This window comes from Puntigrus tetrazona, chromosome 5 (genome assembly GCF_018831695.1).
Source record: "Puntigrus tetrazona isolate hp1 chromosome 5, ASM1883169v1, whole genome shotgun sequence".
Lineage (NCBI taxonomy): Eukaryota > Metazoa > Chordata > Actinopteri > Cypriniformes > Cyprinidae > Puntigrus > Puntigrus tetrazona.
In genome coordinates this window covers 21,429,455-21,446,789 of record NC_056703.1, presented here as the reverse complement: position 1 = coordinate 21,446,789, position 17,335 = coordinate 21,429,455, and the positions used below count along the sequence as shown (strand labels likewise).

The following is a 17,335-nucleotide window of genomic DNA, read 5'->3' as shown; positions in this document are numbered from 1 at the left end:
ATATAATTTTTTTTTTGTTTTTTTAAGAGAACTTTTCAGACAACAGTGCTTAAGAGAATCATTTTTCATAGATTAAAGATCATTTAAAAACATCTTAAGAGCCTCTTTCTACTACAAGGAACTTTGAGGTTCTTTACTTAATTATCAGTCTTTTTCAATCTCAAGTCAAGCAAGACTCTCTGAAGCAGTGCTTTGTAGACCTCTGTTTGGAATTAGGGAGAAAGTGGATTTTGTGGTTTATTTACTCATGTTTGGCATTGCTGAAGCAGGTCACAGTTTACATTTAAACAGATATTAGACCGCCCGCTTCCATTGTTCAGCCGAGGTCAGCACAGGACACGCAGAGGAAAGGTGACACCCCAACTCTCAGCTTCGGCAACGTGGGTGACTGCTGTGTGAGAGGGTTTGTTTATGCTAGCTGACAGTAAGAGAATCAAATGAGTTCCACCTCTGAGAACACTCGCTCCTGGGATTGTCAGGGTGTCTCTTCTGGGAGTTCCTTCTGCTCAGAGCGATTACTGCACCACAGTCATGTAGCCCATTACATTGTCACGATATAACATTGACACACACACACACAAACGGACTGAGCAGTGGGACTTTGGAGCCTTTAATTAGCTTTGTAGGCCTGATAAGATCATTTCCAGTAAAGCTCATACACAATGAGAGGAGAACAGCATCGGCCGTAATGGAAACTCGCACAGACAAATAAATAGTGTTACAAGCATGAAGACCCAATTTCCTTTGAATTGCTTCACAAACAAACATTTCACAAAAATATTATGTTAACTGTTTTCAGCATCGACGTATAGGTAGTTGAGAAATAAAAATTGGATTGTGTCTTATGGTGTTACATAGCAAAAATGTAGGGGTAAACGTAACACAAATTAGACCAGATGATTTTTTTTTTTGGTTATCATGTCCAGATATGGAACATTTTGAGGCTTTTGGACCCTACCGTACATCGGCATAGAGTCAGCTGGGGAGTTCAGTTAGCGGTTTTGCTCCGATGAGCTTTTGGTTTCTTCATAAACTCCTTTCTGAGAGTAATAAGAGAGAATGAGAGGGAAAGAGATGGCTAATCAGAGCAGGAAGTTTCTCTGATTGAAATGCAGATTACTGATTACAGTCATGTCTCAGGCATTTTAAAAACATCACTAATATGAGACTGATTTGTGCGTGAACAGAAAGCACAGAAGGGTCAGAGTCGTAATGTGGATCGTCTGAGGAAGAAGATGAATGAGCAGGAGTCGTGTCTGCTGTTACACTCCCCCACCATCCCCTTCCGCATCCACAACAAACACGGCAAGGTACCGCATCGCATCGGATTTACTACATTATTCTGTGTGATGTTTATTTGACATGATCTCTTAGATATCTTGTTAGGTTGGGTGTTATTTCAAACATTTCCAGTTAAATGAGGTGTTTCTGCTGTTTATAGCGTTCCAGTAGAGGGAGCTATTGTTATTCTTACCTCACTTTCTCTCTCTCTCTCCAGAGCTACCTGTTCCTGCTGTCCTCAGATTACGAGCGGTCAGAATGGCGGGAGAGCATTCAGAAACTGCAGAAGAAAGGTTAGACATGTTGTTCTATTAAAACATCAGTTTATTATTCCATACAATATCACATCATCACTACAAATGACACAATCCATCATTCCTAAATTGGCCCACCTACTACTCCAGTACTGGGTCCACTAGCTTTGAGGTCCACTAGGGGGCCTCAGCAAACTTAGCAGAAGGCAAGCAAGCTGGTTTATTTATAATAATAATTTTTAAAAAGTTATCTAAAAATATACAACTAAAATAGTAATCTCTCACTGTTCATTTATTTCCACCTGCTATTTTATTTTAGTATTTTTTTATTTTATGAATTTTACTTCCTGCTCCTGCAGTTTTTTCACATTTTGCACAAACAAAATAATCATGCAAGTGAGCTTAGATTTATTGTTGGACAGCAGACATGATGTTTCTTAAAAATGTCCTATAGTTCTGTGGACATCCTGAATGTTCAACACTGTGTATAGCAGTTTTATTTTAGTATTATGTATAGTTTTTATTGATGTTTAAAAATGTATTGCTGTGTATTATATTTTTAAATTTTTTAATTGTATTTTTTTGTGATTATTTTCCTTTTTATTTATTGTTGAACTATTTATTGATTTACATTTAATTTTTATTTATTTTATTATCTTTTAGTTTATTTCCTGTTAAGAATTTCAGTGATTTATATGGTTTTTCATCTAATGTTTATATTTTTGTTGTAGCGTTGATGTGTAGAGCTCACTATGCGCGTGTGTGTGTGTGTGTGTGTTTCAGACCTGCAGGCCTGTGTGTTGAGTTCAGTAGAGCTACAAGTGTTGACTGGCTCCTGCTTCAAACTTCGAACTGTCCACAACATCCCTGTCACCACCAACAAAGACGGTAAGAGACATACAGTTCTTGGCTCTCTGATTCGGTGCTTAATAGCTTCAGCTATAGATGCCCTCCATCACATGCAAATACTATCTGTATCTAAACAGTTGATGAGAGTAGGGCAAAGTGTCAGTGACGTCAGAAGTTTTATTTTAGGAGAGCTTCAGTAAAAACAGTACAGCTTATCCCTTGTTTCTTTCCTTTCTGTTTCCAGTTAAATTCCTGTAGCTTCTCATCACAATAGTTTTTATTTGTACTCACGAGCCCAGTTTCTTTGTTCCTCAATTTCTCTTTCCATCACAGGGAAGTCCAAATGGGTTTTTCAGAAATCTAGTTCACAATCTGGTTTTACTTTACTGATAACCCGTGCCATGTAGAGGCTGCTTTTATTCACTTCTGGGCAGGGCAGCGTTTCAGGACTTGGCTGTTTATTTTTTGTGCGGACCCTGAGATGTTTCGATTTGGATGACATTAAAGCCATCTGTCCATCACCTCCCACATGCAACCCCAGAGCTGGAGTTGGTCACTATCAAAAAGGCACCACTTCCATAGTGCTGCTGCTGCTGTACACACACTGCACACCTCCCCTGGTGAATTATGGGTGATATTAGTGCATTTTTCCTGTGATAAAATCACAGTAACACTCCTCAGGTCGATTTGATTAATTTAGTGCTTTTCACAATACAGAAGCTGCTTTAGAGAAAATCTCCAAAAATTAATAGTGGACTTTCACACTGCTGTTTGTTTACTTTGATTACTTGTGTATTATTGTGCTATTTTTATCAGCTGTTTGAGCTCTCAATATTTTGGCACCCATTCACTGCAGAGGGTTTTAACATTTTCAACAATACAGTAATCGAACAGTTGACGTATGCTCCACAGTATGTGTACTGCTCACATGTATTGTTGCTTTCAGTAAATAAGCACATTATTTTTATTAATCCCACTAATCACGCTACAAATGTACTCATTATTTATTTGTGTTAGCATTATTCTGACCAAACTGCAGCTTAAATTACTACATTTGTAAATAAATAACTGCACGTGACATATTGATTTGAGAATAAAATGCTGAACTGTGTAGTAAACATATTGTAGTTGTTATGTACTGGTGCCAATATTATTGAATAGTTTAATATCATTTAAACAATTAATGTAACTCGATCTGAGAAGCACAGACCGCAGTGGATCAGAGTTTTTCTGAGTGCTGCTGGCAGGACGTATCCCCCCAGAGGTCTTGAGTTTGACTTGTGGTGTATGTAGTAGGTGTGTTTACTGTATCTGTCTCTTGTAAGTGACACGCATAGAAAGACCCCCTCTGATCGTCCCCCGAACCCCACAACATCCCTCCTGCTACGAAATTTAAGATGCCGAGAATGAGGTGAAATGAGGAGCAGCTGGTGGAGGAATGTAACCCCTGCCACATACATCCCCCATGAACCCCACATACACACTCACAAATACCCTCTTTCCTCTGGACACCAGCAGTTTGAGCTGACAAATCAGGGCTGTAAGGAGCGTTTGTCTTCATTATGACAGAAACAGTCTGACATTGAGGGCTCTCAGATGGAGGGGAACAGTAATTAAATGACGGTCAGTTGCGGCTTCTTGCTCATTGGTGAAGTGAGAGCGTTAAGGTCCCTCTTCACGTGACTCGCATCAGAGTTTAAGCATCAAGCGCCGCTTTGACCTCCACATTGCAAATAGTGTTGTGGAAGGGTGGTGTTGCAAGAAGAAGTGGAAATGTTTAAACTCGTTTGAACTTAGAGCAGAAAAAAAGTCCTGGCAATTGCTTTGATGCATCAGAAAAAGAGCGGTTGAACATGGGTTCTCGAAGTGTTAGTGTTTCAAGGTGCTTGTGGTGAATTCAAATGAGTTTAGGAAATGGGAAACCAGCTAAGATATGAAGTATGAGGCTTTCAAGATGTCTTCATGCTTTGGACATTTCTTGTAGCTTTGTATTCCAAGTTTGTATAATATGTTGAATTTTAAGAACTGAATGCTTCAGTTTATTAGCTGAAAAAACTAAACCACATAGGAAGCTGAAATTAACTGTATGGTTCAGCGACTAATGATATTTTCGGCTAAATCGTAAAGAAATTTCAGTTCCGCTTTGTTTTAGATGTCCTTTTTGCAGTGTAATTATACATTTAACTACTGATTAATAATAATTAACTACATTACTTCCTATATGGATAGGGATAGTTCAAGAAATGACCTGGAATTTAAAACTGAATTCAAATTTAGGATTTTAAGTTTAAATTGAAGAACTAAAATTTTAATTCAACAGTTGTTTTGTAATATAAAAAGTTTATAAATTCAACTAAGAATGGCACGCATCCTTCTTGTATTCCTAAAAGATATCTTCAAAAAAGGCCAAAATGTGCACAACATGTCACTTTGTTAGTTTGAATGCATTGAGCCACATATGCAAAGTGCTAGTTTAAAGTGCTTCTGGACTATGTGATGACATGACATTTGATTCTTAGTGTTGGACTGGATTATGATCACATGTCCACAAACAGGCTCAGGTCTGTGATTGTTGACTTTCTCACGTATTGTTCTGATGAGGCAGTGTAGGTTGAAAGAGCTTCTCGGCTAGTTTACTTCCTGCTAAATAAACGTAGAGAAAGGAAGACTGCAACTTGAGCACTGCCACCCACTGCTTCTAATATTGATACAATAAGCCGCTCTGTGTGCGTGAGGGTCGGTCAAGGCCACCCTGAAGTCATGCCTGGTTCTGTGGGCCCAGAGACCCCTCTCATGGAGCAGGTTTCTTCTCAGGATGAGAGCCTTTAAGTTCAGAAGAATCCTCTTGTTTTCTCGGGTTTAACGAAAATGTTGTTTTCATGAATCATGTTTTTTTAACCCACTTCACATGATGTTAAACTTTTCAGTGTGGTTATCCAAACTCATGGTTTCAGTTAGGGCAGCTGTGGACTTTCAGTTATGTGACACTGTTTTCGTTTGCCCTGACATCTGCATTCTTTCCACCAGCACTAATTTAAAGAGTTCTTCATCAATGCTTTCAGAGCAGACCAGTTAAAATCAGGGGTCTGTGACACTTGGTTTTATCTGATCTGTATGTAATAGATCTTACAACTTGAGCAAAACCTGACATTTATATTGACATTAAGTTTTCTGATCAGCACTGACCTTTAGATTAATCAAATTCTGAGATAACTTGACTTTAGTATTACTACTTTACATTACAAACTGACTGATTTGGCTTTTTTAGTACTGATACCAGAGCTGCTGTCTAGACACTGACAAAACATTTTGGACATTTTTTTTAGTGTTCAGTACATTACATAAAAATTATATATATAACAAATTATTCATAAACTTCCTGTCCTCACTAATTGACATTTTGGCTGTTGGATGACTTATAGATGATTTAAACCATTGCTAATTTCAGCATGGAAGTCTGGCTATAAAGTTTGTTTGTAATCACATTCTAATCACAGTGTCTTATTTCATGTTGTAGAAGGAAATTTGAGTAGTGTGATGAGCATCAAGTCCTGTAATGGATCTGAACTATCCAAACACATACAATGACACTCAGATAGCCTGATGTTTATCACCAGTCCAGCACAGAAATGGACCACACAAACAAGAGATATCTGTAAGAATAACGCTGTTCACATTACAGCAGACGTGCACTCACCAGCTGCTCTCATACTTTCTGATGAGCACAGATAGAGAAACAGTGACGACTGAATACTGGTGCAGGTGTCTTCTTTCCCTCTTCCATTTACACACTCTTCAGAAAGCCTTGAACTTACTCTTGGGTGGTCTGGGCCATTTCTAAAATGTTAAGTTTAGCAGTAGGTCTGTGTTTTAGCAGCATGTGGGTGACTAGACACTTGCATACGTGTCTTTTATCTGATATCTGTCACTAATAGCCAGGAAAATGGAAGACTGTGGGTAGATTAAAGAGGGAGATGCTGAAAGATGACTAAAGCAGGAGTTCATAACACTTCATAAATGAATCTCTCACACGAACACTCACAATTACTGTTGTGTACTGAGTGTTTATTGTCTCTTCCAGATGAGGAATCTCCTGGTCTGTACGGCTTCCTGCATGTGATCGTCCATAAAGCCATGGGATTCAAAGAATCTGCCAGTAAGTGTCTTGTCTGGTTAACTTTTTATAAAATATTCAAATATACAAAACACATTTATCCTGCGTAATAAAGGATAATGGAAACAATTCGTTTGCATAAATCAGCATTTCTCAAAGTGTGGTCTGTGGCCCACTAAGTATTGCAGGGGAGCTGTAGCCCACACTTTGGGAAATGCTGATCTATACAGATGTATTGTTTTATTATGCCGAACACCAGAAATTGATCTCATATGTTGCGGAGAAAAGAAGAAGGTTGTTACTAAAAAAAAAACTACACTTTTCTTCTGAGTGTTCACCTAAGATGAACTCTCCGTCAGTTAGCTGTACACATTATTGTATATTACTGTAGCAGTTGTGCTTAAAGTAAGTTACATTGATTGTGTAGATGAGCGATTAGATGAAAGAAGCAATATGAAAGAAGTCACAAACAGTCTTTTCATACAATATAATATACAGTTTTGCTTATAAGTTGCAGAATACGCAAATGGTAATAATTGAAACTAAATAAGAGGGATCATAAAAATTGCATTTTATTTTATTTAGTACTGTCCCAAGTAAGCTATTTCACATAACAGATATTTACATATACAATGCAAAAGAACTGAATTTATTACAACATTCAAAAGTTTACATACCCTTGAATCTTAATATTGTGTCCCATTTCCTGGATGATTCACAACTGTTTTTCTGTGTTGTGATAGTGGTTCATGTGTCCTTCATTAGTTCTGCTGTTCTTCAGAAAACTTCAGCTTCAACACGTTCTTTGGTTTACCAGCATCTTCTGCATATTTGAACCCTTTTCAATAAGGAATGTATGTTACGATCCATATTTTTTTACAATGAGGACAACTGAGGGACTTATTACAAAACGGTTATTACAAAAGGTGGAAACATTTACTAATGCTCAATAAGGCAACACAAATTAATTTATAATTTTGTCTTGTGAAGAATATATAAATATCTGTTTACGTGAAATAGCTTATTCAGGACAGCATTAAATAAAAAAAAAATTAACATGCAATTTTCATGATCCTTTTATTTTGTTGAAATGATTAGCATTTTCCATATCCTTAAAAGGATATGTAAACTCATGAGCACTGCCTTTCACTGGATGCAGATTTCTGAATGTATTATAGGCACAACATTGTTCAAAATGAGCAGTATGCAACAGGCAAGAGGCAGTACCATGCAACATTTCAACAGAGTGCAGTTCAGTCCTGGAAGTAAATTAATGTGAAAAATATTTCCAAAAACAAGGCCACGGAAAATAGCTCTCAACCTTTTATTTGTGGAGTGATGAATGGAGTGATGAATCTTTATGCTGTATACTACGCTAGGTATTCGGAACATAGTATTTCCTGTTTTACAGAGAAATACATTTAATTGTTATCATGGTGTCATACTGCCTTTAAAACAAGCTGACACAAGCCGCTGCAAAGGATAAAATAAGTGCACTGGGAGTTGCACAACATTCATGCACATAGAAACTCCAGGTTACATAAGTTCCTTTTTAGCATAGATGAAAGTGGCGGAGGTGAATCGGTGTCTGGAAGTTGTCTCCCATTTCAAATCCACTTGGCTCCATCATGCAGGGCAAAATATGAAATGTATTCAGTGTTAAAAAAAAACTGTAACAAGAGTATGTCAGCAGTACTGTGTTCACCATGGCTGCCGGGTCATAACTGTATCATTTGTAAGAGCTTGTCCTGTGGGGGCTTCACTTATGAATATTTGCATATATATTTGCACATTATGATGTCAGGGCTCGAATGAAATACCCAAATCACGTTTATGTACAGTATGCTAATGGGAATTAGCATAACGGACGCATGTGGCCAGCGGACTCTTTAGATCAGCTCAGCTCTGATAACAGTGAGACCTCTCTTTTAAAGCCCTAATGAATCGCACAATATAGTTCTTCAAGGATCATTCAAAAGAGCCATTGTGTAAGGCTGTGGTTTTTTTGAATGCTTGTTTTCTTGGTTTGTTTTTTTTGTGTTTAGCTTGTCTGAAGTCGTTTGTCATGGAGTTTGTGGTGCCGTGGTCGTCTTGAATGTGGCGGTGAGAGCAAACATGTGTTCTGCATATGGATACGCAGGTGTTTGAATATCTTTTTATATCGGGGTGTACTTGCTCCATCTCAGCCACTGATTGAATCCTCCTCTCCAAGTCTTATTAAAAGCCTTGAACCACTCTGACAGGAAATGCATCCAAATCTTCGCTCTGGGCCATTAATGAAAACTGGGTCGTTGACATTGGCTTCCTGATAAAAAGAGTTTGAGGGAGAAAATACTGACCCAGAATACTAACCACAACTTTTGACACTTGAAGTAAATGATTTATCTTTACCTTTCTGCTAGTTTCCACACTCTAATGCTTTTGTTTTTATAGAGTTCCTGTCTTATCAGTTGCATATGGCTAGTTAAGCAGCAACAGATTTATTAGTCTTCTCAATAATTTGCAATATTTTTGGTGCATATTGAGTAAATATTTAGTAAAATATGTGTCCATTTCAGCAGTTTATTCAGATTATAATTTGCTATAGTAAACTGGATTATATACCAGCATCATATAAACCACAATGCTCTCTAGATATGTACATATATACATATTAAACATATTCATGGACTCTAAAAGAAAGTTCTTTTAAATTGTAAAAATATTTCACAATATGACCATTTTTATTGTGTTTTTAATCAAATAAATGCAGATAAGAGACACATCATATTAATTTTTTATAATACATAAAATAAATCTAAATATAAGAGCGTAGCACTTTCCCTGCATATTCCTGTATGAATGTTCTGTAAAAGAAACTCATCTGGACGTCTGCAGTCTATGTGTGTGAATGGACTGGTTGCCATATGGCTCTCATCACCATCTCGTTTCATCTGGGAACATCAGCCTGAGGATGCGGTTCCTCCTTCAGATGACGACACTGCCCATCCACCAAAGTTGTGGGGCAAGCATAAACATTTGGGTCAAATTTAAAACCCCAAACAATTACACGTTTTGTATAATGCAGAGCCATCAGTGGTTATTGTCTTTCTACATATGCACCAAAGTGCCAAACCTCCTAGTTTTATGTCTTTGAGCTTATTTATTCATGACTTTTTATATAATGGCACCTCTTCTCCTCTCAATGACCTCTGCTCACTGAGCTTTTTAGCACACAGCCCTCTCACGTCAAGTCAGAAGCATGGCCGAAGTCATGACAGAGCACTATATCAGTCTTTAAGAGCCCACTAAAGGTCTTTTCTTGCATCTGAAGCCTTTTGAAAACACGCTCCACGGAAGCACTGCTCTCACCGAGGGTCGATTTACAAACCTGAGCACCTTCCCTCGCCATCCTAGTCCACTCTATGTCCTGATTCATGCAGGATGTTTTTATAAATACATTTCCTGTTCTCTGAAGAACTAGGTTTCTGTGCCTGGTGCTACTAAAATCTAAAGCCTCCTCTGACCATGTGGAGAGATATAGCTGCCCTTGTTTTATGTTTTTAGTATTGAGAGCAAGGCCAATAGGGCCGCAGGAAATGGGGCATTTGTCGAGAAATCCTGACTGAGATGTTTGAAGTACAGCTCTGTAATAAAACATAAGGTCAGAAATTATAATTAAAGAGGAAGTTTAGCCAAAATGAAATTTTATCATCCTTTATCCAAACGCATGCAGTTTTAAACCTTCACAATTTTCTTTATCTAGTTAATTTAAACTTAATTTAGACAAATAGCTTTCTGTTGTTTAGGTTTAAATATTTTTTTATGTCCATTTTATGTTTATTTTAACTGAATTGCCATCAAATTGAAAAGCTGGCACCAAAGAAAATGGCAAAATTCCCACTGGTGACATTGTGTGTAATCTCATTAATATGATAATTTTGGCAGGAGTTGAAGATGTGTGTGCGCACGAATTCAGCTTCATTATAAAACAACACACCCAGCCCACATGTATTAACATACACATTACACACCACACTATCAATTACCAGTGGCCTGATTGACTGCATGCTCGTGTTAAAGCTACGCTCACAAGCCCCACAGTGTGTTTTGAAGCCGACCGCTCTTGTGTGACACCACTTCCATACTAATTGAACATCACCTCATTTCTCTCCTGTCTCAACAATACACTCCACGCATTACAGAGGTCAGAGGTCAAGGCGTGCCGTAATCCATCAAGCTGTCAGTTGGCCACACAAACTGTAGCAATGTAATAAAGTTAATTTGCTTTTAGAGAAGTGTGTGAGCGCGTGAGGCATGTTTCTGTAAGACACATAGACAGATAGATAAGACAAGTGCTCTGGTAGGTGTCCCGCCAACCTTGTGCTCCTGTTCTTTTGTGTTTGTGTTTGTGTGTGTGTGTGTGTGTGTGTGTGTGTGTGTGTGTGTGTGTGTAAGAATTCTGACCATCACTGTGTAACATTGGATAAATTTAAAAATAGATGGTAAACCAGCAGGGAATTATTTAAGGTTTAAAATGCTGTGTTAGAGCTAAGTTTATATGCCTTGATTAATTAACACAAAGAAATGAATCATACTGAGGCCACAATTGTCTTTAACTGCACTAAGCTCGAGTACTAAATTAATATAGACATTTATTAAAGCAATAAACCCTGAGATGCTTTACATTTCAATGATTGGTATTTAGTGTTTTTCATATTTTGAATTCCTAAAGCCCCCTTAACTGTGGTAAAACATTTATAGGATTTATAGGCCTTATTGCATGAAGCCACAGCTATTTACTGTAATAAAAGGTACAGTAACATAAAAAGGTTTGGGGTTGGTAAGATTTTTAAATGTTTTGAAAAAAACATTTAATCTTTTTTAATGATATAAATGTCTTTACTGTCTCTTCTGAAATATGCAATTCATTTTTTTTAGAAATGTATTTTTTCTTCTCATGAGGTTTTCTTACTGTGTGTTCTCTGTAGATCTGTACTGTACCCTGGAGGTGGACTCTTTTGGCTACTTCGTCAGTAAGGCCAAAACACGTGTGTTCAGAGACACTACAGAACCACAGTGGAATGAGGTTAGCTTTTTAAAAGTGCATCATTCTAATAAAGAAAAGTCACCATCATGTATCTGTCATTAATTTATTTGTCCTCTTATAGGAGTTCGAAATAGAGCTGGAGGGCTCTCAGTGTCTGCGGATCCTGTGCTACGAGAAGTGTTACGACAAATCAAAGCTCAATAAGGACGATAATGAGATTGTGGACAAGATCATGGGAAAGGGACAAGTACAGGTAGGAAGAATAGACAAGTACATTGCTAAAACCACACTACGTGCTCAATAAACAATAGACCCCACCAGACACGAAAGGTCAGACTTAATTTGCAGCGGTTTCCTGATGAGAGTCATTTTATTGTTGTCTGGTTTGAGCGTGTGCTCTGCAGATGGTGTTGTGGTGTTGTGTTTTTGACATGGGCTGTTTTAATGCCTGAGAACCTCTGGTTTGCATTTATTTCACTTCACATACGTGGGAAATACCCCAGTTAAACTGAAGTTGGAGTGTATGTGTTGAGATCAGTGTGTTTGCTGTATGTAGCTGACGTTAGAAACCGTTATCAAGACTTACATCAGCACAAGCTCAAAAATTCCCTTACAGAAATCATTTTTCAACAGACCCACTTAAAAAAGACCGTAAACATTTGTTATTTAACTGTGGTAAATCTTTCATTGATATTCTCTGTTAGCCGTTAATGCTGTCGTTATCAAGCCATTTTGTCTTGTTTTGCTAAGCTTTACACTAAAACCTTAAATTTGTTCTGAAAGTATTGCGTTATTTTTTTTTCTTTTAAATCTAGGGCAGCTTATGGGGGCTAAAAATGAGGTGGATTTAATTGCACTGGAGGTTTATTTCTCTTTTATGTTCGTCTTATTCTCTTGGGATTGTAACCAGAGGTAAATTAACAGTACAAGAGATAATTCTGTTTTCATGGATGTGTGTGTGTGTGTACACAGTACTCCTTCTACACACAAAAAGGGACTCATATTGATGGTCTTTTGGGAATAGAGATGTCTCAAAAACAGCCTTTAGGAAATGAGTGCATTTTAGTTTGAATAGTATGTGTTGCAGTGCATTACTTTTAAAAGTAAAGTTACAGTATTGCATAATTCAACAATATTCAGCATTATTCAGCTACATCTGTACTTTTTTGTGTGAAGTAATGTGTTAAAAAACTCTTGGCTGCAGTTTAATAGTCTTTTGCACTATATTTGACGTTTTACTATTTATTTAATAATTTTGCATAATGCACAAACTCCCACCTTCTAGTTGATTCTAAATATTTAATTGGATATTTCAAACACAGTGTTGAATGCCGACCTTAACCCTAACCCTAACCCTAACCCTAACCCCGCTCTAACCGACGCTGAAATCCTAACCCCTAATCTACCCCATAACTTCACCTCAGATAGTGTGGTAGCACAGCCTTAGAATTACAATTGGAAACATCAGTGATATTTCTGAATCCATGAAGTTTAACTGACAGCCGACTGCTTGATTGAATTTCATTTAATTGATTGCAGTTTGAGGCTTGCAACATATTTTGTGCCATGATATATAGGCTTTTACCGAAAAAAAAAAAAGGTGCAGAAACAATAGTTTTTGTTTCTGTTGCTTACTATAAATTCCACAAATATACATGGATTTTTTTGTTGGTCTGTATAGTAAAAGGCCATGCGCACATAATGTATTTTTGTGTTTAAAAAAAAAAACAAGATGTGTAATAATTACAAAAATGCCCTGACACCAGAAATCACAACATGAGCAAAATGTTCAAAGATGCAGCGCATGTTTACACATAAAAACACTACAAAAGCACCACTGTAGAATGTGAGAAACACATTTTGTGGGAACCTCTACAAGATGCTACAACGCTAAATAACTAAAGTTTTTAATAATTTGAAAAATCATTTTGTTTGTTTTTTGGTAAACATTTAAGTAATGTAACTCTATATTCCATTACTTAAAACTTTATGTATGACGAATCTGATTATTTACAATACAGTTTACTAATATTAAGATTTTTAAATGTATTACCTGTTTTAAAAAGGTGTATGTTAAAATTAAAGTTTGTTAAAATTTGCAGAAGGTTTCACAGTGTTTCACTGTATGCGTGTTCGTTGAGGGAAGCAGCACAATCTGCCAAACAACCATCTTGTATTCCCTCGTAATAGAAACCAAGTCTTCAAAGTGAGAAGGGCACAGCTGCTCTTATAGAGGTGCACTTCACACTCACCCGTTAGTATGTGTGACCTATGGCCCGTTTAACTCTCTCCTATGGTGTAAAGTATATTTTTAAGAGATATTTGGTTGCTTGGCCTTCTAGTTAATACCTTCCTTCCTGCACCAAAGACAAGCAGCTTCTGAAACTAAAGTCACTTCTTTCTGTGCATGTGAGAGACCTTGTCCGTGTTTAAGTGAACTTAAAGAGGGTGATGAGGAGAGACTTTGTGCAGCGTACAGGTCGATACTGAAGTGGATTTGGATTCATTTGAGGGTATTTATACAGGTTATTACTGAAACCTTCCATCATCCTTTTAGGTCTGTAATCAGTGTGTGAGCTTAAAATGTTCTGCGTTAGATTGGCTCAGGTTAGCACAAAAAGAAGCACATTTATAAAAGAACACTAGACGTGAATGTAGCTGTGGATGTAATGATGGCACATGCACACACAGTACAGTATGAGGGGGGTGATGAGTAGGCAGCTGTACTCTGGGAAAGATTTTCATGACTTCATCAGGTTTAATTAAAGTCATACAGCACCTGTCCGCTGGCCTTCTCTAAACCTCATCACAACCCTCTAATGTGATAATGGCTATGTGCTCAAGCAGCTGCTACAGAGAAACATGAGGATGTAATCGTGTATGGAAAGGTGGAGCAGTGAAATATACCACCATTATACAAGATTTGTAGTGTTTTCACTCATTAACTAGAAAGTGTCTTTACCATTAAGCAACTGCAAGTAGGATGTCACCATGGTTTCACCATGATGTATAGCGTAAGCTTTAGACTAAATCATATACCTTAGTATGTACTATGGAACGTCCATAAAGCAGTTGACCAGTACCAGTACCCATGAAGCAAACAAATTACATATTTTGAGCAGCTGCTACTCTGGATTGTTTAATGTCACATGATTAATAAGAAATGATTCTGATATGCTGAATTAATGCTTAAGAATAATTTATTATTGTTGTTATTACTATTGTTATATTTCACGATTCTTTGACTAGAAATATTAAAAAGAACAGCATTTATTTCATTTATTTATACACGTTCATATTTGATCAATTTAATGCATACCTGCTGAATTGAGGTATTCATTTCTTTCAAAAAAAAAAAATGTATTAGTTTTTTTGCAAATGAAAATGGGCTCATTCTCCAATTGCTGATCTCCGGGTCTAGAGAAAGCACTTCTAGCATAGCTTAGCAGTGATCTTTGAATCTGATTAGACCAGAAGCAGATACTTCTTTTCAAAAAAAAAAAAAAAGAAAAAGTTGAGTTTTCCTTTAAATTTAGGTATTATGAAGATTAGGGATGTAGAATAAGGTCATGTAGAAAAGATATGTGCTTAATTACTGCTAATAAATGGCTAATATTCTAGTAATATGCATGCTAATAAGCAANGACAGCAAATATGAATCAACAATTAATCTTTCACACATTTATAAAATACAGTAAATAAATATTTGACTCAGTATTGCTGTCTGATGTGATTTGTGAAACTAAGACTTTATAATTTAAAAACTTTATCATTTAAAATACTATTCTGCAAAAAGCTGTCCAAAAGGAATGAAAATAAAGGTAGAATTACAGAGAACTAAATCATTGTCATTCGTGTGTTTAGGACAATATTCAGTACATGCCAGGCACTTTGTTACTTTATGCCGACTTGACTTTCCTGTGATCAGTGATTATTGAGGGCAAGGTCAACATCTGGACCATCTTATGCTCTAAAACACTCAATCCTCCAAACTAATCAGTCTCTGTCATTTCGATTATGTAATGCTGTGATTGTATTGCCATCATGAGTATCTGAGCATGATCTTCTGTTTAAATCTTTCCCTCTGAGCGTCTGTTTTCTTAACTTCTCTGGTTGAGGTGGACGGAGCCAAAATGTTCCCCTTCCCTCCCTGGAGAGATCCTGATTTATTTAACAACTTTCTGGCTCCTACATGCAAAAATCCTTAAATGGTCACATTGTAGCAACTCCCTTCTGCTTTTCATGGACCCTGGTACTAGAGTCATGTTTTATAAGGAGATGGGAAAGCTTCTATGCATCTATTCACATCCACAAAGCAACGTGATCATGATTCATGTCACTCTATGGGAGAAATAAGCCAAAGTCTGTTAATGAAGTGGTTAAAATAATGTACAGTATGTGCTGTTGGTCAGAGGATGATCACAGTCACTAAATCTTCATCTGCATTCCTCGCCGAATTTCTAGCGTTAAGTCGTTTTTCTGCCCACACTGAAACCACAATACTGTGCAAATCAACAAAATGACAGCCAATCAGGACGAGCAGTTCATCACAGCTCACTGAATGGCTTTGTTGCTGTTTCTGTAAAGCCTCCTTGGTGCTTGTCCTGCATGGTTAAGAAAGGCATAGTATTACTCAAAGCCCCAGGATCATCCTGACTGAGTCAGAAGCTGATGTGATCCATTAATATCACTCAGGCCTTTTATTTCAGCATATCTGCTTGACTCGGGACCACTGGGAGTTGATCTTTGATCACTGGGGGTTTCGTCTGTTATTGTCCATTAAAGAGCTTTTAAGTGCCGTTCCCCTTTTGTAAAAAAACTAATCAATATCTGTCACTACGTCAAATGCAAACACTCACAGATCCTGTCAAATGAAGCTTTAGGGAGCTTGATTGAAAAGATGTTGCTTAAAGTGATTAACATTGACTGTCATGCTGATGCTTTCCATTAACAAGGAGTAAAATATCTAGTTTCATCTTGTCAAATAAGTTAATGTAACATATTTAATAGTTCATCGGAGAAGAAGAAAAAAAAAAACGTTCTGCTTTTAATGCTTTATAAAAAGTTATTGGATTTTCTAATGTCCCAATTTGTAAGCTATTGCGAAGTACCAGAACTAGTATGAAAAACTGAAAACAAGTTCATCATCTAACTTTCTAAACACTTTCATCATACCAAACACAGTGACCTGAGAGTGTTACATCGATGTAGATAGCGATATGATGTTTTGCTTTTCTCTGTAGTGGCTTGTTATATAATGCCACAGATGACAACCACAGCATTTCACAGGCAGGAAGTGTGTAAGATTGCTTTTATGCTTTACTCCTCTCCTCACCAGCCTCCTTTTCCTCTCCCTCAGGGAGTCCTCTTTCTCCTCATGCCTTGCTTTATCTCTCCCCCTTTAGTCAGTATCTTATGGTCTTTTCATGTGTTTTCAGCTCTTTGGCTGTGAAGTGCTGTGTTGAATGTCCTTGTGGAAACTCTTTGAGTTATAATGATCTCTCTGGGTGGGGTTTTATCCCCCTCTACTCCCTGTAAGGCAACTAATACCATACTTTGTCAACACAATGCTCTCTTTCAAACATATATGGTTTAAAGGGAGTCATATCTTACTCTATAATAGCATTTTGTTATTCCCTTACATCATTTATTAATGTTAAAACATTAGAAACTTTTCTAATCAATGTTTAAAACTGTTGTGCTGCTTAACATTTTTGTGGAAACCGGTCATTTTAATGAGTCTGGGATGAATAAAAAGTTCAAAAGAAGAGCATTTATTTGAAATATAAGTCTTTTGATGCATTATGC

At 37.1% G+C, this 17,335-nt stretch overlaps 1 protein-coding gene across 6 annotated transcripts in view; it reads left to right on the top strand.

The window, feature by feature from the left end:
* Window positions 1-17,335, top strand: part of LOC122345940 (active breakpoint cluster region-related protein-like) — a 248,527-nt gene that overhangs the window by 226,107 nt on the left and 5,085 nt on the right. For 5 of the 6 annotated variants that reach the window (XM_043240482.1, XM_043240483.1, XM_043240484.1 and 2 more), the window contains 6 exons: window positions 1,188-1,310; window positions 1,499-1,574; window positions 2,319-2,423; window positions 6,466-6,540; window positions 11,469-11,566; window positions 11,649-11,780. The exons of the other annotated variant lie outside the window; for it this stretch is intronic. In XM_043240482.1, coding sequence (XP_043096417.1) covers window positions 1,188-1,310; window positions 1,499-1,574; window positions 2,319-2,423; window positions 6,466-6,540; window positions 11,469-11,566; window positions 11,649-11,780 — 609 coding nt within the window. The remainder of the gene's footprint in view (window positions 1-1,187; window positions 1,311-1,498; window positions 1,575-2,318; window positions 2,424-6,465; window positions 6,541-11,468; window positions 11,567-11,648; window positions 11,781-17,335) is intronic. 6 annotated transcript variants of the gene reach the window in all.